Here is a 16,481-nt window from a genome sequence, read left to right as displayed (position 1 = left end):
CTGCTGCTCGACTGCTGCGCAGGGGGCTGGCTGCTGCTCGACTGCTGCGCAGGGGGCTGGCTGCTGCTCGACTGCTGCGCCGGAGGCTGGCTGCCGCTCGACTGCTGCGCCGGAGGCACGCTGCTGTGGTCCACTGGCGTGACCGTGCCGCTGTTCGTTTGAGGAACAACGGTGCTGCTTGCCGCTGGGCTGGAGGTGCTGTCCGCCGGGCGGGCGGAGCTGCTGCTAGCCTGGGATTCAACAGGCGGTGCAACATTCGTGTTGGTAGGCCCCGAAACGCTGGAACTCGTGGCGGCGTCGGGCACCACGTTCTGCGCCGATGTGCTCATGGCGTGCTGGCCACTGCTCGCCGAGCTGGGGTGCTGGCTGTCTGTCGCTGCGCCACTCGACTGCGCGGGAGGGCCAGGAGGCACATCGCTTGTCGAAGACGCTCCATCTGGCGAACCTGCGGCGCTCGAGGAGGCGGCGGGGCCCGATGGAGCTGCTGTGCTCATAGGCTGCCCCACACTCGTCGTCTGAGCACCGGCGGGCGTCGAAGACGAAGTAGGCTGCTCAGGATTGACGACAGGGGAAGCCGAGGAGAGCGGCACAGCGGAGGAGCTCCCATGCACTGCCGACGATGTCCCTGCGCCGCCCGCAACGCTCGAGGAAGCCTGCGCAGGGCTCGAGGAGCCGTGCGTCACACTTGAAGAGTCGTACACCACCTGCGTGGAGCTGAGACCTGCCGCTGCGAGGGAGGAAGAAGCTGGACTCTGACTCTGTGTGCTCGTGGCCGCCTGTTGCGGTGTCTGCACTGAAGATTGCGTCGGAGGCTCTGATGCATGGGTCGAAGGCGAGGCTGGCTGCACCGAGGAGGTTAGTGGCGGCGTCTCGTTCGAAACTGCCGGCGATGCGGCGTCTGCGGATGAGGAAGCAGCTGCCGGCACACTCGAGGTGACCGCGGGTGCCTGGGTCGCCGAGGAGGATGCCGGCGGGCTGTCTGGCGTGCCGTGCGGCGCCGACGTTTCGGAGGGCGCAGGTAGGGCAGACTGTGCGGTGGACGAAAAGCCGACCGCAACGGACGAGCTGTGAGCATCAGAAGCTTGCGTGCTGCTCGTCACAGCGCTCTCGTGGGTGACCGTCGGCGTCGGGTCCGGGCTCGGCTGGGCGCTCGGCAACGTGGATCCTTCAAAGGACTGTGCCACAGACGAGCTCGGCAGTACGCTCGTTGTTCCAGGGTTCGTCGGCGCTGTAGGCTCGTGAGTCGGTGCAGGCAGACTCGAGCTTTGGCCAGGCGACGACGCGCTAGCGTGCGCCTCGTCTGACGGCGAGGGCGTGGCGATGCGCCCTGTTTCGGAAGTCGTTGTGCTTGCGCTCGAGTGATCGACGGTTGTAGCGAGAGGCTCTTCTTCTTCCTGCACGGGCTGGGAGACCTGACCCGAGCCGGCGGTCTGCTGTGGGGCGGTGCCACTCTGACTGGAGCTTGGCGGGGCTGTTGCGCTGGGTTCGATGGCCTGGCTCGACTGCGCGACCTGCGAAGAAGAAGGCGCGCCGCTCGAGAGGGATGCCGGCTGTGCAGGCTCGGGTGACGGCTGCACGGTCTCGACAGGCGACTCGGAGCCAGTCGGGGAGGCACTTTGCGGCTGCTCAGTACCAACCGTCGACGCTGGCGAGGTCGTCGGCTGTGCGCTGGGCTGCGCTGCGGCGGGCTGGCTCGCCTCTGGCTGTGAAGAGCCACTCGACGCTGACGGGAGCGCGGAGCTCTGCCGGTCTGCCTGCGAGGAAGGCGTCGTGGGCCCCTGGCTGCCCGCGCTGGGCGTGCTGCTTGCCGTCGCACTCGGCTCGCTGCCGGCCGCTGAGGTCGCTGAGCCGCTCTCGGGGCTTTGTGGTTGACTTGTCGTGACTGCCGGGGCCTCCGAACGGCTTGTTGTGACTGCAGGCGCCTGCGAGGCGCTTGGAGGAGTGAATGCCGAAGAGGTGCTGCCAACACTGCCGGCATCGCCCTCTGAATTGACGGGCTGCTGCGCAGGCGAGTCGTTGGAGCCGCTTGTCGGCGTGCTCTGCGCCGGCTCGCTGGAGGATGTGACCTGTACCGGTGCGCTGGATGACGTGGCCTGCGCCTGCTCGTTCGAAGACGCGGCCGGTGCCGGGCTACTCGAGGTGCCGGGGTGCCCGGGCTCGTTTGAGGTTGTAGCCTGAGCTGGTTCGCTTGACGACGTGGGCTGTACCGGCTCGTTGAATGTACTTCGTTGCGGGTCGCTCGCGGGGCCAGTCTGTACCGGCTCGCTCCCGGAAGTCGTCTGCGCTGGCTCGCTGTGAGCAGTCGTCTGTACCGGCTCGCTCGAACGGGTGGTCTGCGCCGGCTCGCTTGCCATGCTGGTCTGCGCCGGCTCGCTCTCGGAAGGAACCTGTGTGGGCTGGGTCGTTGATGCAGCTGGTGCGGACTGAGCCGAGGACGAAGCCGGCTCTGCCCCGTCCGAGTGCGCCGGAGGCTCTGCCGAGTCTTGCACCACAGATCCACTCGTGCCTGCCGGTACATCGGGCTGCTGAGACGACGTGGACTGCGGCGCGGGGGTAACGACGGGAGGCGAGCCACCGTCGGAGGCTGCATGTGTCGGCGTCGAGCTCGATGACGTCTCGTTGTTGCCGCCGTTGGATGCTGGGGTGGGCTGCAGGGTGGCCGAGACGCTCGTCGACTTGGGGGCGTCTGCTGGGCTCGACTCCTCAGGCGGGCTTGCTACGCCTGTCTCCGGAGGAGGAGCACCTGAAGCGGACGGCTGAGACTCGACAGGGGTCGTGGTGGGACCTGCCTCCGCGGGCTGGCCGGTGGGCGCAGAAGATTGCGGGTCGACCGCTGTCGTGGAGCCTGCGTCCGAAGGTGGTTGCTGCGTCTCTGTCGGCGCAGCGACAGAGGAGCTCGGGGGCACAGAGCCGCTACTCGATGCGGAGGCAGGCTGAGAGACGACGTTGCGGCCCGAGCTATCGTCTGACCCTGCAGGCTCCGTCTCTTGGACCGGCGGCGGCGACTGTGTCTGAGCAGGAGGCGCTGCGGAGGTCACGGAAGGCTGGACATCGGTCTGAGGGCTGCCACCGTCCGACGTGGCGGCGGCCGACGTTGAGCTAGCAAATAGGGACGTCTGGCTCGCGGAGGGTACTGTGCTCTCGGAGGGTGTGACTGTCGTCGGACCAGCCGACGACGTCGCGACTGGTGCCGATGTGGAAGAAGCGGGCGCCGGTGCAGTCGATGTCTCCGGCGACGATGTGCCAATCGTCGAGAGGTGCTCGTCCCCGTCGTCTCTTACGGTAATCGTGCGATAGACGAACTCCTGACGCGGTGACGCGCAGCTGTCGGCGTCGGCGGCTAAAACAGTAGTGGCCGCGCCGACGAGAAGAATCGCTAGTAGGACGCGCATGGCCGGACGGTGTCCGGGCATGCTGAGAGGCGAAGGTGAGGGCAAGAAGGGGGGACAAGAGGAGGAGCAAAGAGAGGTTCAAAAGCAAGAAATGGGCCAAGACCCAATGATGAAGGAGAGTGGGGCGGCGCGCTGTGGGACACCCGTGTCCGCACGACCAGACAGGGCGCCCTCGCAGCACAGGTGCCGCAGAAAGAAAGCAAAGGAGTGGGGAGAAAGGCAGACGGACGAAGGACAAAGCAAAAGGACAGAGGGAGAAGGGAAACGCGACTGAGGTGTCCCTCAGCCGGATGCGGGGGCCTCTCGAACCTTATAGTATACCGAGACAGGGTGTCGCTGCATCGGCCAGAGCGCGGCAGTCACATGCTTGAGTCGCATGAGCGCATGGCACCAGCCTCGTGTCCTGCCAGTGCTGGGCGGTCTCTCCAGGGTGCACCGAAGGGCTGGCGCGATCCCGCGGGCACGGCACCGGTAGAGATTCTCCCGGACATTCTATACCGAATTGAGTCGTACCTTGCGCTCAGAGAGAGGCCAAGAAGAGCAGCATCAGGCACTCCGGTGCCTGCTTCGGCCCGAAGGACGGTAGAGGAGCAAGAATGGCAAGTCCTGTACGCGATGCCGCTCCCCTGACGCGTCTCCTCAATGCACCTCAACGCACTGCCGCGCTGCTGAGCCATTTGTGGGTCGGGCAGCGCTGCCGGATCGGAGCAGCAGCAGAAGCAGGCGAGTCAGTGTCCCGGGCTCGCTCAGCGGCATGAGAAGTGCTTACTCGAGCCGGCGGGTAGCCGAGAGGCGGTGCTGATGGGTGCTGCCGGCGCGCAGCCGTGAGCCCGCTGCCGTGCCGAACGCGCTCCAGCTCACCCGCGGCCTCGGGCGGACCTCGACGCTCGGCGAGCGACCCTGTCCCTCGGGAGGCTGGGAATTGCGCCCAGAGAGACATTGCTCGCAGCGCAAGAGGTTGACGGAGAGGGCACGGACCGCAGGCTGCGGGAGCCGGAGGTCGAATGAGCCGCAGCGGCTGGCTGAGCGCGGAGCGGGCCGCCAGACGTCGCGCTGCATGCGGGCCAGACGGCATGGCCCGCGACAGCGACGTGCACGACTGTGTGCTCGCCGTGTCGGGTAAACGGACATCGGCGGAGCAGCGTGCGAGAAAGGCTGGCCTGGACGGCTGCCTGCTGGGAGCAGCCGAGGCGGAGGCAGCGGTACGGTGGACGCGCTGGACGCGCTGCGTCGCGAGCTTTGCCCGTCGCGCGCCGATGCCTCGCCGCTCCGCCACTCCGCTCTCTCGCACCACGCGCGGCGTGGTCCACCCTTGCCCGTGACAGCAGCGGCGGCCACTCGCCATTAGGTGCGCTTTTCGAAGGCGAGACTCATCCCGCTCGCATTACCAGACGGCGGACCCAGCTGCGCTTGACCCTGCCTCGGCATCCCCCTGGGTCGGCCCTGAGCAGTGCGCGAGCACGGCGGTGGCAGGCATGAACAGACGGAAGCGGCATGCGCAGGACCCGTGGCGCTGCTCCCTTGTGGGCGCAGGCCCGATGCGTCGCGGACTCGCGGACAAGCGACGTGCCGCGCGCGCGCGCGGCTCAGGCGGCGTGGCCGCGTGCGCATGTTACGCTCGTGCGTGCTCAACGCCTTGAATAGGGCCGGCCGAGCTTAGTTGTATGCTTGTGCGCTGACTCGAATCGCCATTAGAGCGCAGCCCAGGTGCGCTGTCGCTGCTGCTGTCGCGCGACCGCGCATGAGCGCAGCGGCGCCGCGCGCCGCGCCAAGGTGCCTCGTTGAGACTGCGGCTTGCTGCCGGCGCTCGGCGGATGGGAGAGAAAGCTTTGCCGCTGCGGCTCGTCGCTTGACCTGTGCCATCCAGGCTGGCGAGGCGTGCGTAGGTGACGCTGAGGTGCTGCCTCGGCCACGCCACACGCCCGGCGCGGGAGGGCAAGGTCCGAGGTCCGACGCGCGCGCGCCAGCCGGGCGCTCGCAGCACACGCCAAATACGCCATGTCACGTCGAGTGTGGCCGCGCCTCGCTGCGCACTCCGCCTTGCGGGCGGCGCTCCGTCGGCCTGGGTCCGCTCGATGCGCACGACGGATTCGTCGGTGCGCGATACAGCGCTGCGTGGAAGCGGCGGAGAGACCCGATGCGAGAGCGGCACGGCGGCGAGTCTGAGAGAGCGAGCGGGGCGGAGGAGAGAGCGGAGCGAGCGGGAAGCGTCTCGGCGAGCACGGCGCGCGCGGCGCCGCCTTCGCGCGGAGGCGCGGAGGCGTGGAGTTGGTCCCACGCTGCTCCCGGCCGGTAGCCTCCCTCCTCTTCCAGCATGACCCAGCATCGCTTCCGATTCTGGACTGAGAGCTTTTCCCATCAAAATCAGCAGAGGTCATATCCTGACTGATCTGGCTGCTTTGAGAGCGCAATCGCTCTGCTGTGGGCGCGCTCCACGCTTGTATGCGAGGAGCGCGGCCTGGCGTTCGACGGGGCAGGCCTGCCTCAAATCTCGATGCCATCCCTTTGCCATAGCCGTCCGCGCAGCTCGACGTCTTGCATGGTATAGGCAGCTTAGCACACCTGTGGCTCTCCTCGAGGCCAGCTCTCCCGCCGTTGTTCAAGGCGTCTGTGGGCGCAGCAGCTCCCAAGACGCCGATGGGCGGCGCCGAGCGCGTAAAGTGTTCGCCGCGTCGCGTCCCTGCGCCGCCTGCGCCGCTGCGCCAGCGGCAGGCGGTGTTGGTCTGGCGGTGCGCGCGCGCCGCGAGCCATGCTTCTCTCCACTCTCACCACCGTCTCGAACCACCCTCTGACCGCCTCTCATGGCGCTCGATGGCTACGAAGGACCCAGCGCGCTGCTGCAGCGCGCTCTGCCGCGCAATCTGACGCAGCTGGCGAGCGATCTCTTCGACGAGGCGCACGGTGCGTGCCGCGCCCAGACGAGCGCGAGATCGGCGGCGCCTGGTCCGCTGCGGCTCACACCGTTCGTGCTTAGACGAGCTCGGCATCGGCTTTCTTGCTTCACTGCGCGATCCTGTCTGGATCTTCAGTCCGTGCGTCGATTAGCCGTCGGCAGAGCAGCACACGCTGATGCGCAGCGATGCAGCGAGCACATCCGCCTGCTGTTCGCCCTGTCGCTCTCATCTGGCGCATCTGCCTCGCAGGCACAGCCGCCTCTCTCTACGCAGGCATTGACGCTGCTACGCGCGATGGCAGAGACGTACGCTGCATCGTCTCTGCTCGAGGTGCTGCCTCCCTTCGCGTCCTCATCACGGCTGCCCGTGGCGCGCGCCACGAGCGGGAGCTCCGACGACGAAGATGAAGCACGCGGCAGTTGGCTTCTGCGCTGCCAGAACGTGTGGGAGCACGTGATGAGTACAGCGCCTAGAGCCGAGCGGCGGTCGGCCAAGGCTGCGCCTCGCAAGCGCCGTCGGACAGGAGCGTCGGCGACGGATGCTGCGGAGCAACGAGAGTCAGAGGGCCTCACTGAGGAGGGAGCTCAGATCTTGGCGCTGCTCGTGCTGCTGTGGCGGGCAGAGCGGCGGGCCGCCTCGCCTGATTCTCTGGTGCTGCCGAAGGGCGCAAAGGGAAAGAAGCCAGAGACGCAGCTGCACCTGGCTCGACAGATGCGAGGGCCGTGGCCAAAGACGGACGTGGGTGAGGCGCTCGACACGCTCATCGCTGCGCTCAAGCATGGCAAGGTGGGCGCGGATCTGTGCGCTGAGGTGAGTTCGCGGCGGAGCCATCACGTCGTCTCAGCTGCCCGTGCTGACCTCGTCTGGCTAGCTCTTCGCGCTCGCCTCGATCGGCCAGCTGGATCTCGATGCATTGGTCGCCGGTCTCGCATCGCGCATGCCGATGCTTACGTTGCCGGAGCTCGAACTGCTGCTCCAGGTTAGGCGTGAAGTGCGTCCGAGCGCGATGCCACTGCTGATGCACGGCCTCGCAGAGTACTCGATCACCGGACTCTCTGCATCTGGCTCGCACCCTGCTGCAGTACCTGCACGCGCACTCGGACATTCCGGCGGCCGGACCATCGACGTCGCGCTACTTCGCGCCCGCGTCCAACGTGCCGACCAACGGACGCTCCACGCGCGCCGTCTCGGCCTCGCTGCTCGTCGAGCGCAGCGAGATTCATGAGCGTGCGCTCTCGGCGCTGCGTGACCTCGTCTCGGCTACGGCGTCGGTAGCACTGCTGCCGCAGGAGGACGTCGCCGCGAGCCTGCTGAGTGCAGAGACGTGCGCGAGATGGGAAGAAGCTCCGCGGACGCTCAAGAAGAGCGTCGAGAGCGGGGTGCGCGCATGGGAGGAGCGCATCGACGCCGCTCAGGCCGACTCGCAGCCGCCGTCCAGTGAGGCGCCGATTCAGCAAGCGGGCGAACAGTCAGCCGTCGGGCGGCCGGTGCGAAAGAAGACGGCGCCGATTTTGGAGCCACAGGAGCGCGCCACAGGGCGCAAGACTTCGGCCACAACCCCGGCGCCCAAGACTCCAGCCGCAAAGGCGAAGAGCGCCAAGGCGCCGCAGACCGACGCCGAGCGCCTTACCTCCCTTCTCTGTGGAGGCATGATCGCCGCGCGTCTTCGCCGGGCGAGCGTGCGCTACATGATCGGCGAGATTCTCCAGACAGCAGGCGGCGAGGCACACGAGTGCCGCGCTATGATGCAGGACGTCGACGAGGAGGTCGCGTGGATTGAGCTGGCGTGGAAGGCCTGGGCGGAGCAGACAGCAGCCGATGAGAGCGCGGGCATAAGGGAGGAGGATCGGGTGGAGATGGATGCGCTGCGGCACACGCTCACGCCGCAAGTCGAGGCCCTGCGCGGCAGACGGGACGTGCTGCAGCTGCGCCTCATGCTCCTCTAGCCCAATCACATTCAAGCGCCGCCGCGTGAGGGTTCAGCTGCTCAAGAGCTTGCTCGTCATTACGCGGGCTCAGCGCCGCTTGTACAGACATGGCTTGAGCACTTGTGGGCCCATGGCGATGAGCGACTCCAGCTGCGCCTCTCCCTCATCGTCGCCCGCGACAAGGCGGGCGACACGGCCGCGGTCGAGCGCAGTCTTGCGGAAGTGGAAGAGCGAGAAGTGCGTGTTGCTCGAGTCCTGAAGCGCAGTGCCCTGGTCAGCAGCGTGACAGGCGAGGTGGTCACGCAACTCACCTGCGTGAGGTTCTCGAAGCCCAGCGCGCAGATGACCTCGACGAAGGCGTCTATTGAGTCGTGACGCGAAGACACCTCGCTGATGAGCAGGTCGCCGCTGCAGATGCTGTCAGCTCGGCCTCGTCTCGTCGCCAGGATGCTGCTCACCCTGTCCGCAGCACGCGCTGCGCCTCGCTGATCATGCGCACCCAGTCGGTGCCCATCAGCGCCAAGCAGAAGACAACGACGTCGACGATCTGCATCTCCAGCGCCGGCGTCTCGTCCTGCCACGGCGACACTCCTGGCAACGGCAGCTCGCCGGCGCAATTGACGCGGCGCACCCAGCCGTCGGCCGAGTTGTCGAGGTCGAAGGAGAGCACCTTCCAGCGCGCCGGCTCCTCGCGAGCCAGGATGCGCGCAAGCGGTGCCTCTCCGGCACCAAGATCGAGCACTAGTGGCTGCTGCGCGCTCATGCCTCTGCCTCCTTGTGCGCCACTCGCTGAAGAGAGCAAGATGCGTGCGATGGCCTGCACAGGCACGAGCGGCCAGCTCTTGGTCTGTGCGCGGAAGCCGGCGTGGTACGCGGCCATGCGTTCCGCCTCCTGCGTCGTCTCGGCGAGCGCGTCGGCGCCAGACGTCGTGTACAGCGCCTCGTTGATCGTGCGGAAGCGCGAGCCCAGCAGCTTCTCCGGCAGCGATGTGTGCAGTGCTGGCAGAGCGGGAAAGGCCGGCAGTGCTCGGCTGGCGCCATTCGAGGCCGACGCGGCAGCAGCAGCCTTCTTTGCCTTCTTTGCCTTCGGCGCTGCCTGCGTCGCCGATGCGGCGCTCTCGCCGTTCGCCTGGCCATTGGGCTGATCGTTCGTCTGTCCATTTGCCTGCCCATTTGCTTGCCCGTTCACCAGCATTCCCTCGGACTTCGCCTGCCCTGGCTCTGCGAGGCCGTGCTCCGCCAGCACCTGCTGGCGACGAGCCTTGCGCGCCTTCTTGACGGCCTTCTTGCTGGCGCCCTGGGCCAACTCCTGCCCCGCCTGTATTGCCTTCTTCTCCGCAAGTGCATAGATCGCCTTGCGGCCTGCCTCGCTGCTTGGATCGAGCGCAGCTTTTGCGCCGGACACATCCGCCTCTGGAGCCTGTGCCTGCTGTGCAGCCGGTGCTGGCACAGCGGCACTCTTCTTCTTGCCCTTTGCGCTGAAGGGGTCGAGACCCTTGCGCTTCTTCTCTTGCCGTCCAGACCGAGACTCCTCTGCCTCCAGCGCCAGTGCCTGCTGCTGCTGCGCCTCGGTCGGCTCGGCTGGTACCAGCTCCACACGCTCGGCTTCACGCTCGCGCTTGCGGCTGCGTGCCGCTGCGCCGCCAGTGAGGGTGCCGCGCAGCCGAGCATCTGCCGAGGCGCCGGCACTGGGCGCTGCGGCAGACGGCAGGGCCATGCCGAGGCCCAGCGTCGGCGGGCGCGGCTTGGGCAGCGCCGCGCTCTTGCTGCTGGCCGCTGTCGAGCCCGAGGCGCCGCTGCTGGATGACTCGCCGTGCGGCTCGAGGTGCTGAAGGATGCGTGCCGAGAGGGCGGCGCGGTTGGCGGCCGCGCGTGTGGCCAGCAGTGCGAGGTCTTCGGCAGAGGACATGGCGAGGGTGTGGGCGTGTCGGAAGGAGCGAGCGAGCCTCTCGCAGCCTGATGAGGCCCACGGCGGCAACTTTTGGCGCCACGTGACTTGTCCCGCCGCCGAGCGCACGGCCCGCTGCCTCCACTTGGCCTCGCGCGACATCCTCGCCGCCTCGCTTCCGCTCCACCATCACATCGCTCAGCAGCGCCTCTTTGATGCAGCGCACCGCCTCTCTCATTCGCACCAGTCTCCGCACCTCCAGCCTCGCACCCCGTTCACAGGTCCGCAACATGCACATCCACCCCGTGCCCGTCCGCGACGACGTGCGTGCCGGCGCCTCGCCGCTGCCAGCCGCCTCGCTCACGCTGCAGCCCTGCACAGAACTACGCCTACATCATCCAGGATGGCTCGCGCGGCGTCTTCGTCGACCCGTTCGACGTGCCGGCCGTGCAGGCTGCAGCGAAGAAGCACGGCGTCGAGCAGGTGATGGGCTGCATCACCACGCATCGTGCGTCGGGCCTCGCTGCTGCAGACGGCCCAGCTGACGCTCGCTGGGCACAGACCACCAGGACCACTCGGGCGGCAACGACGACTTCGCCAAGGCATACCCGGACGTGCCGATCTGGGGCGGTTCGGACAAGTGTCCCGCCATGACGAAGCAGGTCGGCGACAAGGATGCCTTTGAGCTGTGGAGCGGCAGCAAGATCGACGTCAAGTGCCACGCCACGCCCTGCCACACGCAGGACAGCGTCGCATGGCACCTCACGGATGCTGACGGAAAGATGGGCGTCTTCACGGGGTGAGCAGGCGTGGTGTCGCGTGCGTCCGGCGCTGTGCTGACTCGACGGCGCCTTGTCAAGCGACACCCTCTTCGTTGTGCGTTGACTTCTGCGCAGGAGGAGAGGCAAGGAGCAAGGCTGACGTTCACTGCAGGGAGGCTGCGGACGCTTCTTCGAGGGCACGCCGCAGGAGATGCACCACGCGCTCAACAAGGTGCTCGCCTCGCTGCCCGACAAGACTGTGCTGTACTGCGGCCATGGTGCGTGTGCTGTGCGCCTCCCCTCCCGCACGCCGTGCTGACCACTCCCGCGTCAGAGTACACCAAGGGCAACATTGCCTTCGGCGCAGCCATCCTGCCCGAGCGGCCCGCCGTCAAGGAGCTGTTGCAGTTCGTGCGCGAGCGCAAGAACGGCGGCGTCACGACGGGCGCCTTCACCATTGGCGACGAGAAGAAGCACAACGTCTTCATGCTGGTGCGTGCTAGCCAGCTCGGCGGTCCAGGCCCGTGCTCACACACCTGAGGCTCTCAGGTGGACGACCCGGAGGTGAAGCGCGCCGCAGGACTCAAGGAGGACGCCGACGCCGTCGAGGTCATGGGCCGGCTGCGCGAGATGAAGAACGACGGCAAGATCAGCGCCAAGGTCTAGCTTCACCTAGGCTGTACCGGCGCACGACTGCACACGGCTTCTTCACGCTTTTGGCAATGCAACTCGATGACGATTACCCAGGTGACGCTCTCTTTCTCCCTACACACCCAGCGCCTTCTTGACTGCACCGAGCACAAGCGGCAGTACGACCTTCCGGCTGGCGCGAGCATTGCCCTGACGCCAAAGCGTGACGCGCAGGCCGGAGGCACGCACGCCTCTGGCATCCTTGCCCACATCCTGGCTCTTGCTGTCGCGCAGCAGCGTCAGGCCCTGCACCTTCTCGCGCTTGCCGCTGGCTCCATCGGAGCGCGCGCCGCGCCAAGGCTGCAGCAAGAGAGTGTCCTCGGCACCAGTCTCGAAGCGCGGCTTCTCGAGGATCGCGGTGATAGAGGGCCAGATGGCGTCCAGCCGAGAGGCAGAGAGCGTGTGCGGCTGCGCGGCGATGATGCTGATCATGCGGGCAAGATGAGCATCAGCAGGGGGCCTCGCAGAGCCTCGCTTCACACTCACGTCTCGCGCTTGTGCTTGTCCTCCTTTGCCGCACGTTCCTCTGCGCGCTCTTCCTCCTCGCTGCCACTGCGCGACTCCGCAGAGCGCGTCTCGCGGAAGCTCGTGCCGACGACGCAAAAGTCGAGGCTCTTTTCGCGCATCCAGCTCTCCAGCGAAGTCCAGAAGCTCTCCCATGCCGCCGTGCGGCCCGCCGGCGGCTGCTTGACGCCGGGTGAGGCGGGCGTGGTGCCGAGTGACACCTCGATGCGGTCGAGCCAGGTCGAAAGGCCCTGCGGCACGGACGCAAAGCCCACCTGCACCACTTGCTGCTGCTGCGCAGCCGGTACGCTTTCGCCAGAGGCCGGCAGCGGCACGCTGAACTCCTTCCAGTCGCGCCGCAGCAGATCGCGGCTGCTGAGCCGCGACACGTCCAGCTTGGCCGTGACGAGCTGCTGCCAGAAGGCCGTGACGGCAGGTGCGGCGGCTGCGACTGCGTCTGGCGTCGCCTTGATCTCGGACGTGTCCGAGGGTGCTGACAGGCCAGACGCAGACGAGGAGGCAATAGACGACAGCGGCGCCAGCAGCTTGTAGGACGAGACATCGAGCGGTGCCGCCTTGCCGTTGGGACACGGCCGGACCTGCCGCGTGTATGCCAGTCAGCCGACGCGCTTGAGCACGCGACAGATCAGTACTCACATCGTCGGTGTCAATCAAGATTGCCGACAGCAGCAGGTCTACCAGCTCAGTCGGCACCTTGCCAGCCTCGAAAGCCTCGCGATACAGGTCCGCAACGATGCTGGCCGCCGAGCCGATCGGCGGGTCAGCGCTGCCCGGGCCCTTGAATACACGCAGCGGCGCTGAGGAGTGCGCCGACTCATCGACGTGGTGATCGACGATCGCCTTCACCTCGGCACCGCCAGACGCAGACGAGGCCCACTGCGGCGCCAGACTGGCGTGGTCGACGAGGCCGAAGAAGGTGTTGCGGCTGCTGGCGAATGCCTCGGAGGAGGCCGCAGCAGGCAGCTCGCTGACGTGCAGCGGCGCCGAGAGCGACAGTGAGGCACGCTCGAAGGCCATTGTGTTCTCGGGGCGCAGCGATGCATCTGCGGGCTCGGAGTGCAGCAGAGGCACGATCACCGTGCCGGCGGGCAGCGAGAGCGGGTGCGTCGAGGGAAAGTGCGTGAGGAGGTAGGCGAGGCCGATGGCGCTGGCGGCCGAGTCGAGGTCTGGCGTGCGGCATATCAGCGAGCGCAAACCGACGACAATACTGACAAAGACTCACCGCCGGCCGTGTTGCCCATGACGAGCATGAGGCTCGACTCGGGCTTCGCCGCCGAGAGATGCTGCAGTGCCAGCGGCTTGGTGCGCGCCAGATAGGCCGTTACACTCTCGGGTGCCGCCGAGGTGGGCGCCGCACTGCCTTGCGTTGAGGCAGCCATGGCGAGCGGACGCGACTGCGTGTCGATGCGTTCGGCGAACTGGCGTTGCAGCAGCCAGAGGAGCAGAAGCGAGAGGAGGCCGAGGAGCAGCGTGCGCGGACGAGGCGCGCGGGTGCAGCTGCGGCGGCGTGAGGGCGAGGCGGAGAGGGCGAGCGGGAGGGTGGAAGTGACGGGTGGATAGACGTGCGTCGACTGGGACATGGACGTGCGGAGGAGAGCTCAGCACGGCGGGCAGTGCAGGCGGTTGAGAGGAAGGAGGAGCGAGGAGGCGCTTTTCGTGCACGTTCCTGCTGATCGGCGCCTCTTCGTGCCGCGGCCCGACTCGCCGGCCGGCTGCCCGACCTTCGCGCCGAGGCTCGTGCGCATCCTGCGTCCCAACCACAAACACCCAGCCGCAACACCCTGCCGCGCCTCGACGCATGCCATCGATACGTCGCTAGATGCCCTCTGCGCCGGCGACTGAGCCCCGATTCTCTCTTCTGTCTCGCCTCGGCGCCGAGTTTCAGCACCTCTCGCCCGCACGTCATCTCTCCGCAGACGCCAGCTCTGCTTCGCTGCTCTTCCTGGCACTTCTCGCCTTTGCGCTGCTCTTCGTTCTGCCCTGCCTCGATCGCCTGGCCGCGCGCCGCGTACAGCACGACGAGCGCGTCGGCGTGCCTCGTGCTGCTGCCCCTGGTCAGCTGTCGCTGCCTCTCGACGCGCTACCGGCACAGCGCGTCGAGCTGCTCTCGCCCGCGTCCAACGCTACTGCCGTCTGGCCACAGCTGAGGCAGCGCGCCAAGGCGCAACAGACGTCGAGTGAGGGCTGTTGAGCTGTATGGCGAGCAGCGAGGCGTCGAGCCGAAGCCGCGCCTCTTCCTCGACGCACGCGCATCTGGGCTCGGCACACAATGCACTAGGGTTAGTACTTGGCGCTGCTGTCAAGCATGCAAACGGGCGAAGCGCTGCATGCTGAAACGCATTCTGCAGGCCGACGCCTCCAGCGATTCACCTATACGTGCCAAAGCGGCTCCTTCCGGCTACGCACCATGAGGCGCTGCTGCTCGTCGGCTGGGCGGTGATCTCCGGTCCCACATGCGTTGTTGTTGTGGCAGCAGCGATGACTCATACTGCTGCTGAGACGCATGCACTGATGCCCATGACGGCCGTCCCCTCGGACGTCACGGGCTTGCGACCGTCCTTGCTTGGCATCTGTCAGCCAGGCGCGTCAAGCATGAGCAAGGGCAAGGCGCGCGAGACGCACGACGGTGAAGATGCCGCTGTGTGGGTCGAGAGCACGTCGCATGCGGCGGGCTCAAGCGCCGCTGTGGTGCTACAGACGTGAGTGAAGCACTCAGAGACGAAGTGCGAGGCTCTGACATGCCCTATAGCGTGCGCCTGCCAGCGGTGTCGAGCCCTGCTGCCAATCAAGTGCCAGGCGTCAGCGTCGTCGTCATCACCTACACGCCGCCGCAGTCCGCCGCGCTGCAGTTCCTTTCCCTCGAGCCGCTCGTGCTGCTGAAGCCAGCACAGACACTCGAGTCGCACGAGAACCCGGACGCGCAGCTGCACGTCCGCTATCGGCATTTGAGCCCCGAAGCACGAGCGCAGCAACTGCGCCTAGAACGACTCACTGCGCTCGACCCGACACGTGCCGCGGACCTGCGACCCGGCCAAGCGAAGCACACCGCAGCAGGGTCAGGGCTGCGCATGGCTGTCATCCTCATGAACGCCGCGGACGAGCCGTTTGCTCGAGGAAGGCCTCCAGACGAGCAGATGTACGGCGCAGCGGGAAAGGGCCTTGCGCTGCTTGTGCGCGCTTCCGCCTCGGCATGTCGTGCGCTATCGTCAAGCCTACGCCAGCCCCTGGTGCGAGGGCACAGCATCAAAGATGTGTCGGCGTCAGTGCGGCAGCTCGATTTGCGTCTGCGCCAGATTGCCGTCTGGCCAGCATTAGGTCGTCGGCTGCGCGTGCAGCGCCGACACGAGCGGGTGCCAGTGTGCGAGCTGAGTGCGCGCTACATTGGCCTCTGGAACGGCGTCTGGCTCGTCGCCAACGATCTCATTCTCGGCGGTGCCGTCGGCAGCTTCGTCTGCGAGCATCACGAGCAGATCGCGCAAGCGTGTGCCGGATGGCTGCGCGACAACACCATCGTGCAGGCCGACGAGGTGTTGGTCTGGCTGGGCCAGTGGCCCGGCGGCCTCAAGCTCAACGCCGAGCTCTCACTATTCTTCGGCGACATGTACCGCGGCACGATTGACGTGTACGCGCTCTTCGTCTTTGCGCCTCTCGAGCAGGCGCTGCCGCGCCTCGTGTATGCCATCGGGCTGGCGGGCAGCCTCGCCGGCCTGACGATGCTGCTCTCGCTCGCCGCGGATCTGCTGGCTGTTGCGACACTGCATCTCAGCATACTGCACCGCATCGCGCGCGCCATTCTCGGCGCCTTCACCTCGATGCTCTTTGCCCTCTTCCGTCTCTTTCGCGGCAAGAAGCGCAATTGGCTGCGCGGTGGACGCATCGACAACGCCACGTACGACGCCGACCAGCTGCTGCTCGGCACGATTCTCTTCACCATCCTCATCTTTCTCTTCCCGACGGTCATGACGTATCACGTCGTCTTCGCGCTGGCGCGCCTCGGCATCGTCTCGACGCGCGTCTTGCTCGACACGGCACTGGCGCTGCTGAACCATCTGCCGCTCTTTGCGCTCATGCTGCGTCTCAAAGATCCGGCTCGGCTGCCGTCGAGCGTGCGTCTGGCGTGGGCCGCGCCACCCGATGGCGATGCGGACGGACACGAGCCGCTGCGCGCTGCACACTTCGAGCTGCACTCGGTGCCACTGGGCCTCGGCGACATCTTCGCCGGCTATTCGGACCACCTCGTCGGCCTTACGGCGCTGCCACGCCTCTGCCTCGGCGTGCTCACGGGCGCGCCGATCGACCCCATCGACACGATCGCGCAGGGCTAGGAGGAGCGGTGATGGATATAGAGGGAGCAGAGCATGTTGTACAGGAGTCGAGGAGGCCGAGATGCCCTGGAGGGGAAG

The 16,481-nt window shown here is 67.1% G+C and overlaps 7 protein-coding genes across 7 annotated transcripts; 4 read left to right on the top strand and 3 right to left on the bottom strand.

Moving 5' to 3' along the window:
- Positions 1–3,582: 3,582 nt before the first annotated feature.
- FA09DRAFT_186839 (hypothetical protein) lies at positions 3,583–4,935 on the bottom strand. Its single transcript, XM_025739370.1, has 3 exons — positions 4,254–4,935; positions 4,162–4,200; positions 3,583–4,086 (listed from the first exon to the last, which is right to left on the bottom strand). Exons 1-3 carry the CDS (start codon positions 4,735–4,737, stop codon positions 3,752–3,754), a joined length of 858 nt encoding a protein of 285 aa, XP_025600740.1. The 5' UTR covers positions 4,738–4,935; the 3' UTR covers positions 3,583–3,751.
- Positions 4,936–6,193: 1,258 nt separating this feature from the next.
- Positions 6,194–8,232, top strand: FA09DRAFT_336590 (hypothetical protein; the record flags this gene model as incomplete). The annotated part of the gene is made up of 5 exons (XM_025743904.1): positions 6,194–6,293; positions 6,367–6,424; positions 6,478–7,096; positions 7,158–7,265; positions 7,321–8,232. The coding sequence occupies 5 exons, from the start codon at positions 6,194–6,196 to the stop codon at positions 8,230–8,232; spliced, it is 1,797 nt and encodes a 598-aa protein (XP_025600739.1).
- A 69-nt stretch (positions 8,233–8,301) lies between these two features.
- On the bottom strand, positions 8,302–9,351 carry FA09DRAFT_333379 (hypothetical protein; the record flags this gene model as incomplete). The annotated part of the gene is made up of 4 exons (XM_025743688.1): positions 8,302–8,469; positions 8,526–8,622; positions 8,673–9,213; positions 9,267–9,351. 4 exons carry the CDS (start codon positions 9,349–9,351, stop codon positions 8,302–8,304), a joined length of 891 nt encoding a protein of 296 aa, XP_025600738.1.
- Positions 9,352–10,154: 803 nt separating this feature from the next.
- On the top strand, positions 10,155–11,731 carry FA09DRAFT_327888 (Metallo-hydrolase/oxidoreductase). Its single transcript, XM_025741565.1, has 7 exons — positions 10,155–10,425; positions 10,484–10,610; positions 10,664–10,901; positions 10,963–10,978; positions 11,036–11,141; positions 11,198–11,355; positions 11,413–11,731. Exons 1-7 carry the CDS (start codon positions 10,318–10,320, stop codon positions 11,527–11,529), a joined length of 870 nt encoding a protein of 289 aa, XP_025600737.1. The 5' UTR covers positions 10,155–10,317; the 3' UTR covers positions 11,530–11,731.
- FA09DRAFT_336587 (DHH phosphoesterase) lies at positions 11,629–13,457 on the bottom strand (the record flags this gene model as incomplete). The annotated part of the gene is made up of 4 exons (XM_025743903.1): positions 11,629–11,977; positions 12,040–12,656; positions 12,715–13,244; positions 13,301–13,457. The coding sequence occupies 4 exons, from the start codon at positions 13,455–13,457 to the stop codon at positions 11,629–11,631; spliced, it is 1,653 nt and encodes a 550-aa protein (XP_025600736.1).
- Positions 13,458–13,743: 286 nt separating this feature from the next.
- Positions 13,744–14,393, top strand: FA09DRAFT_186682 (hypothetical protein). The gene has a single exon (XM_025739369.1). It carries the CDS (start codon positions 13,898–13,900, stop codon positions 14,267–14,269), a length of 372 nt encoding a protein of 123 aa, XP_025600735.1. The 5' UTR covers positions 13,744–13,897; the 3' UTR covers positions 14,270–14,393.
- Positions 14,394–14,670: 277 nt separating this feature from the next.
- FA09DRAFT_336586 (Gpi1-domain-containing protein) lies at positions 14,671–16,403 on the top strand (the record flags this gene model as incomplete). Its single annotated transcript, XM_025743902.1, has 2 exons — positions 14,671–14,777; positions 14,828–16,403. The coding sequence occupies 2 exons, from the start codon at positions 14,671–14,673 to the stop codon at positions 16,401–16,403; spliced, it is 1,683 nt and encodes a 560-aa protein (XP_025600734.1).
- Positions 16,404–16,481: the final 78 nt, after the last annotated feature.

The sequence above is a fragment of the Tilletiopsis washingtonensis genome, assembly GCF_003144115.1.
Source record: "Tilletiopsis washingtonensis strain MCA 4186 unplaced genomic scaffold FA09scaffold_3, whole genome shotgun sequence".
Taxonomy (NCBI): domain Eukaryota; kingdom Fungi; phylum Basidiomycota; class Exobasidiomycetes; order Entylomatales; genus Tilletiopsis; species Tilletiopsis washingtonensis.
Note: the sequence above shows the minus strand (reverse complement) of the source record. Positions and strands in the feature narration are given on the sequence as shown.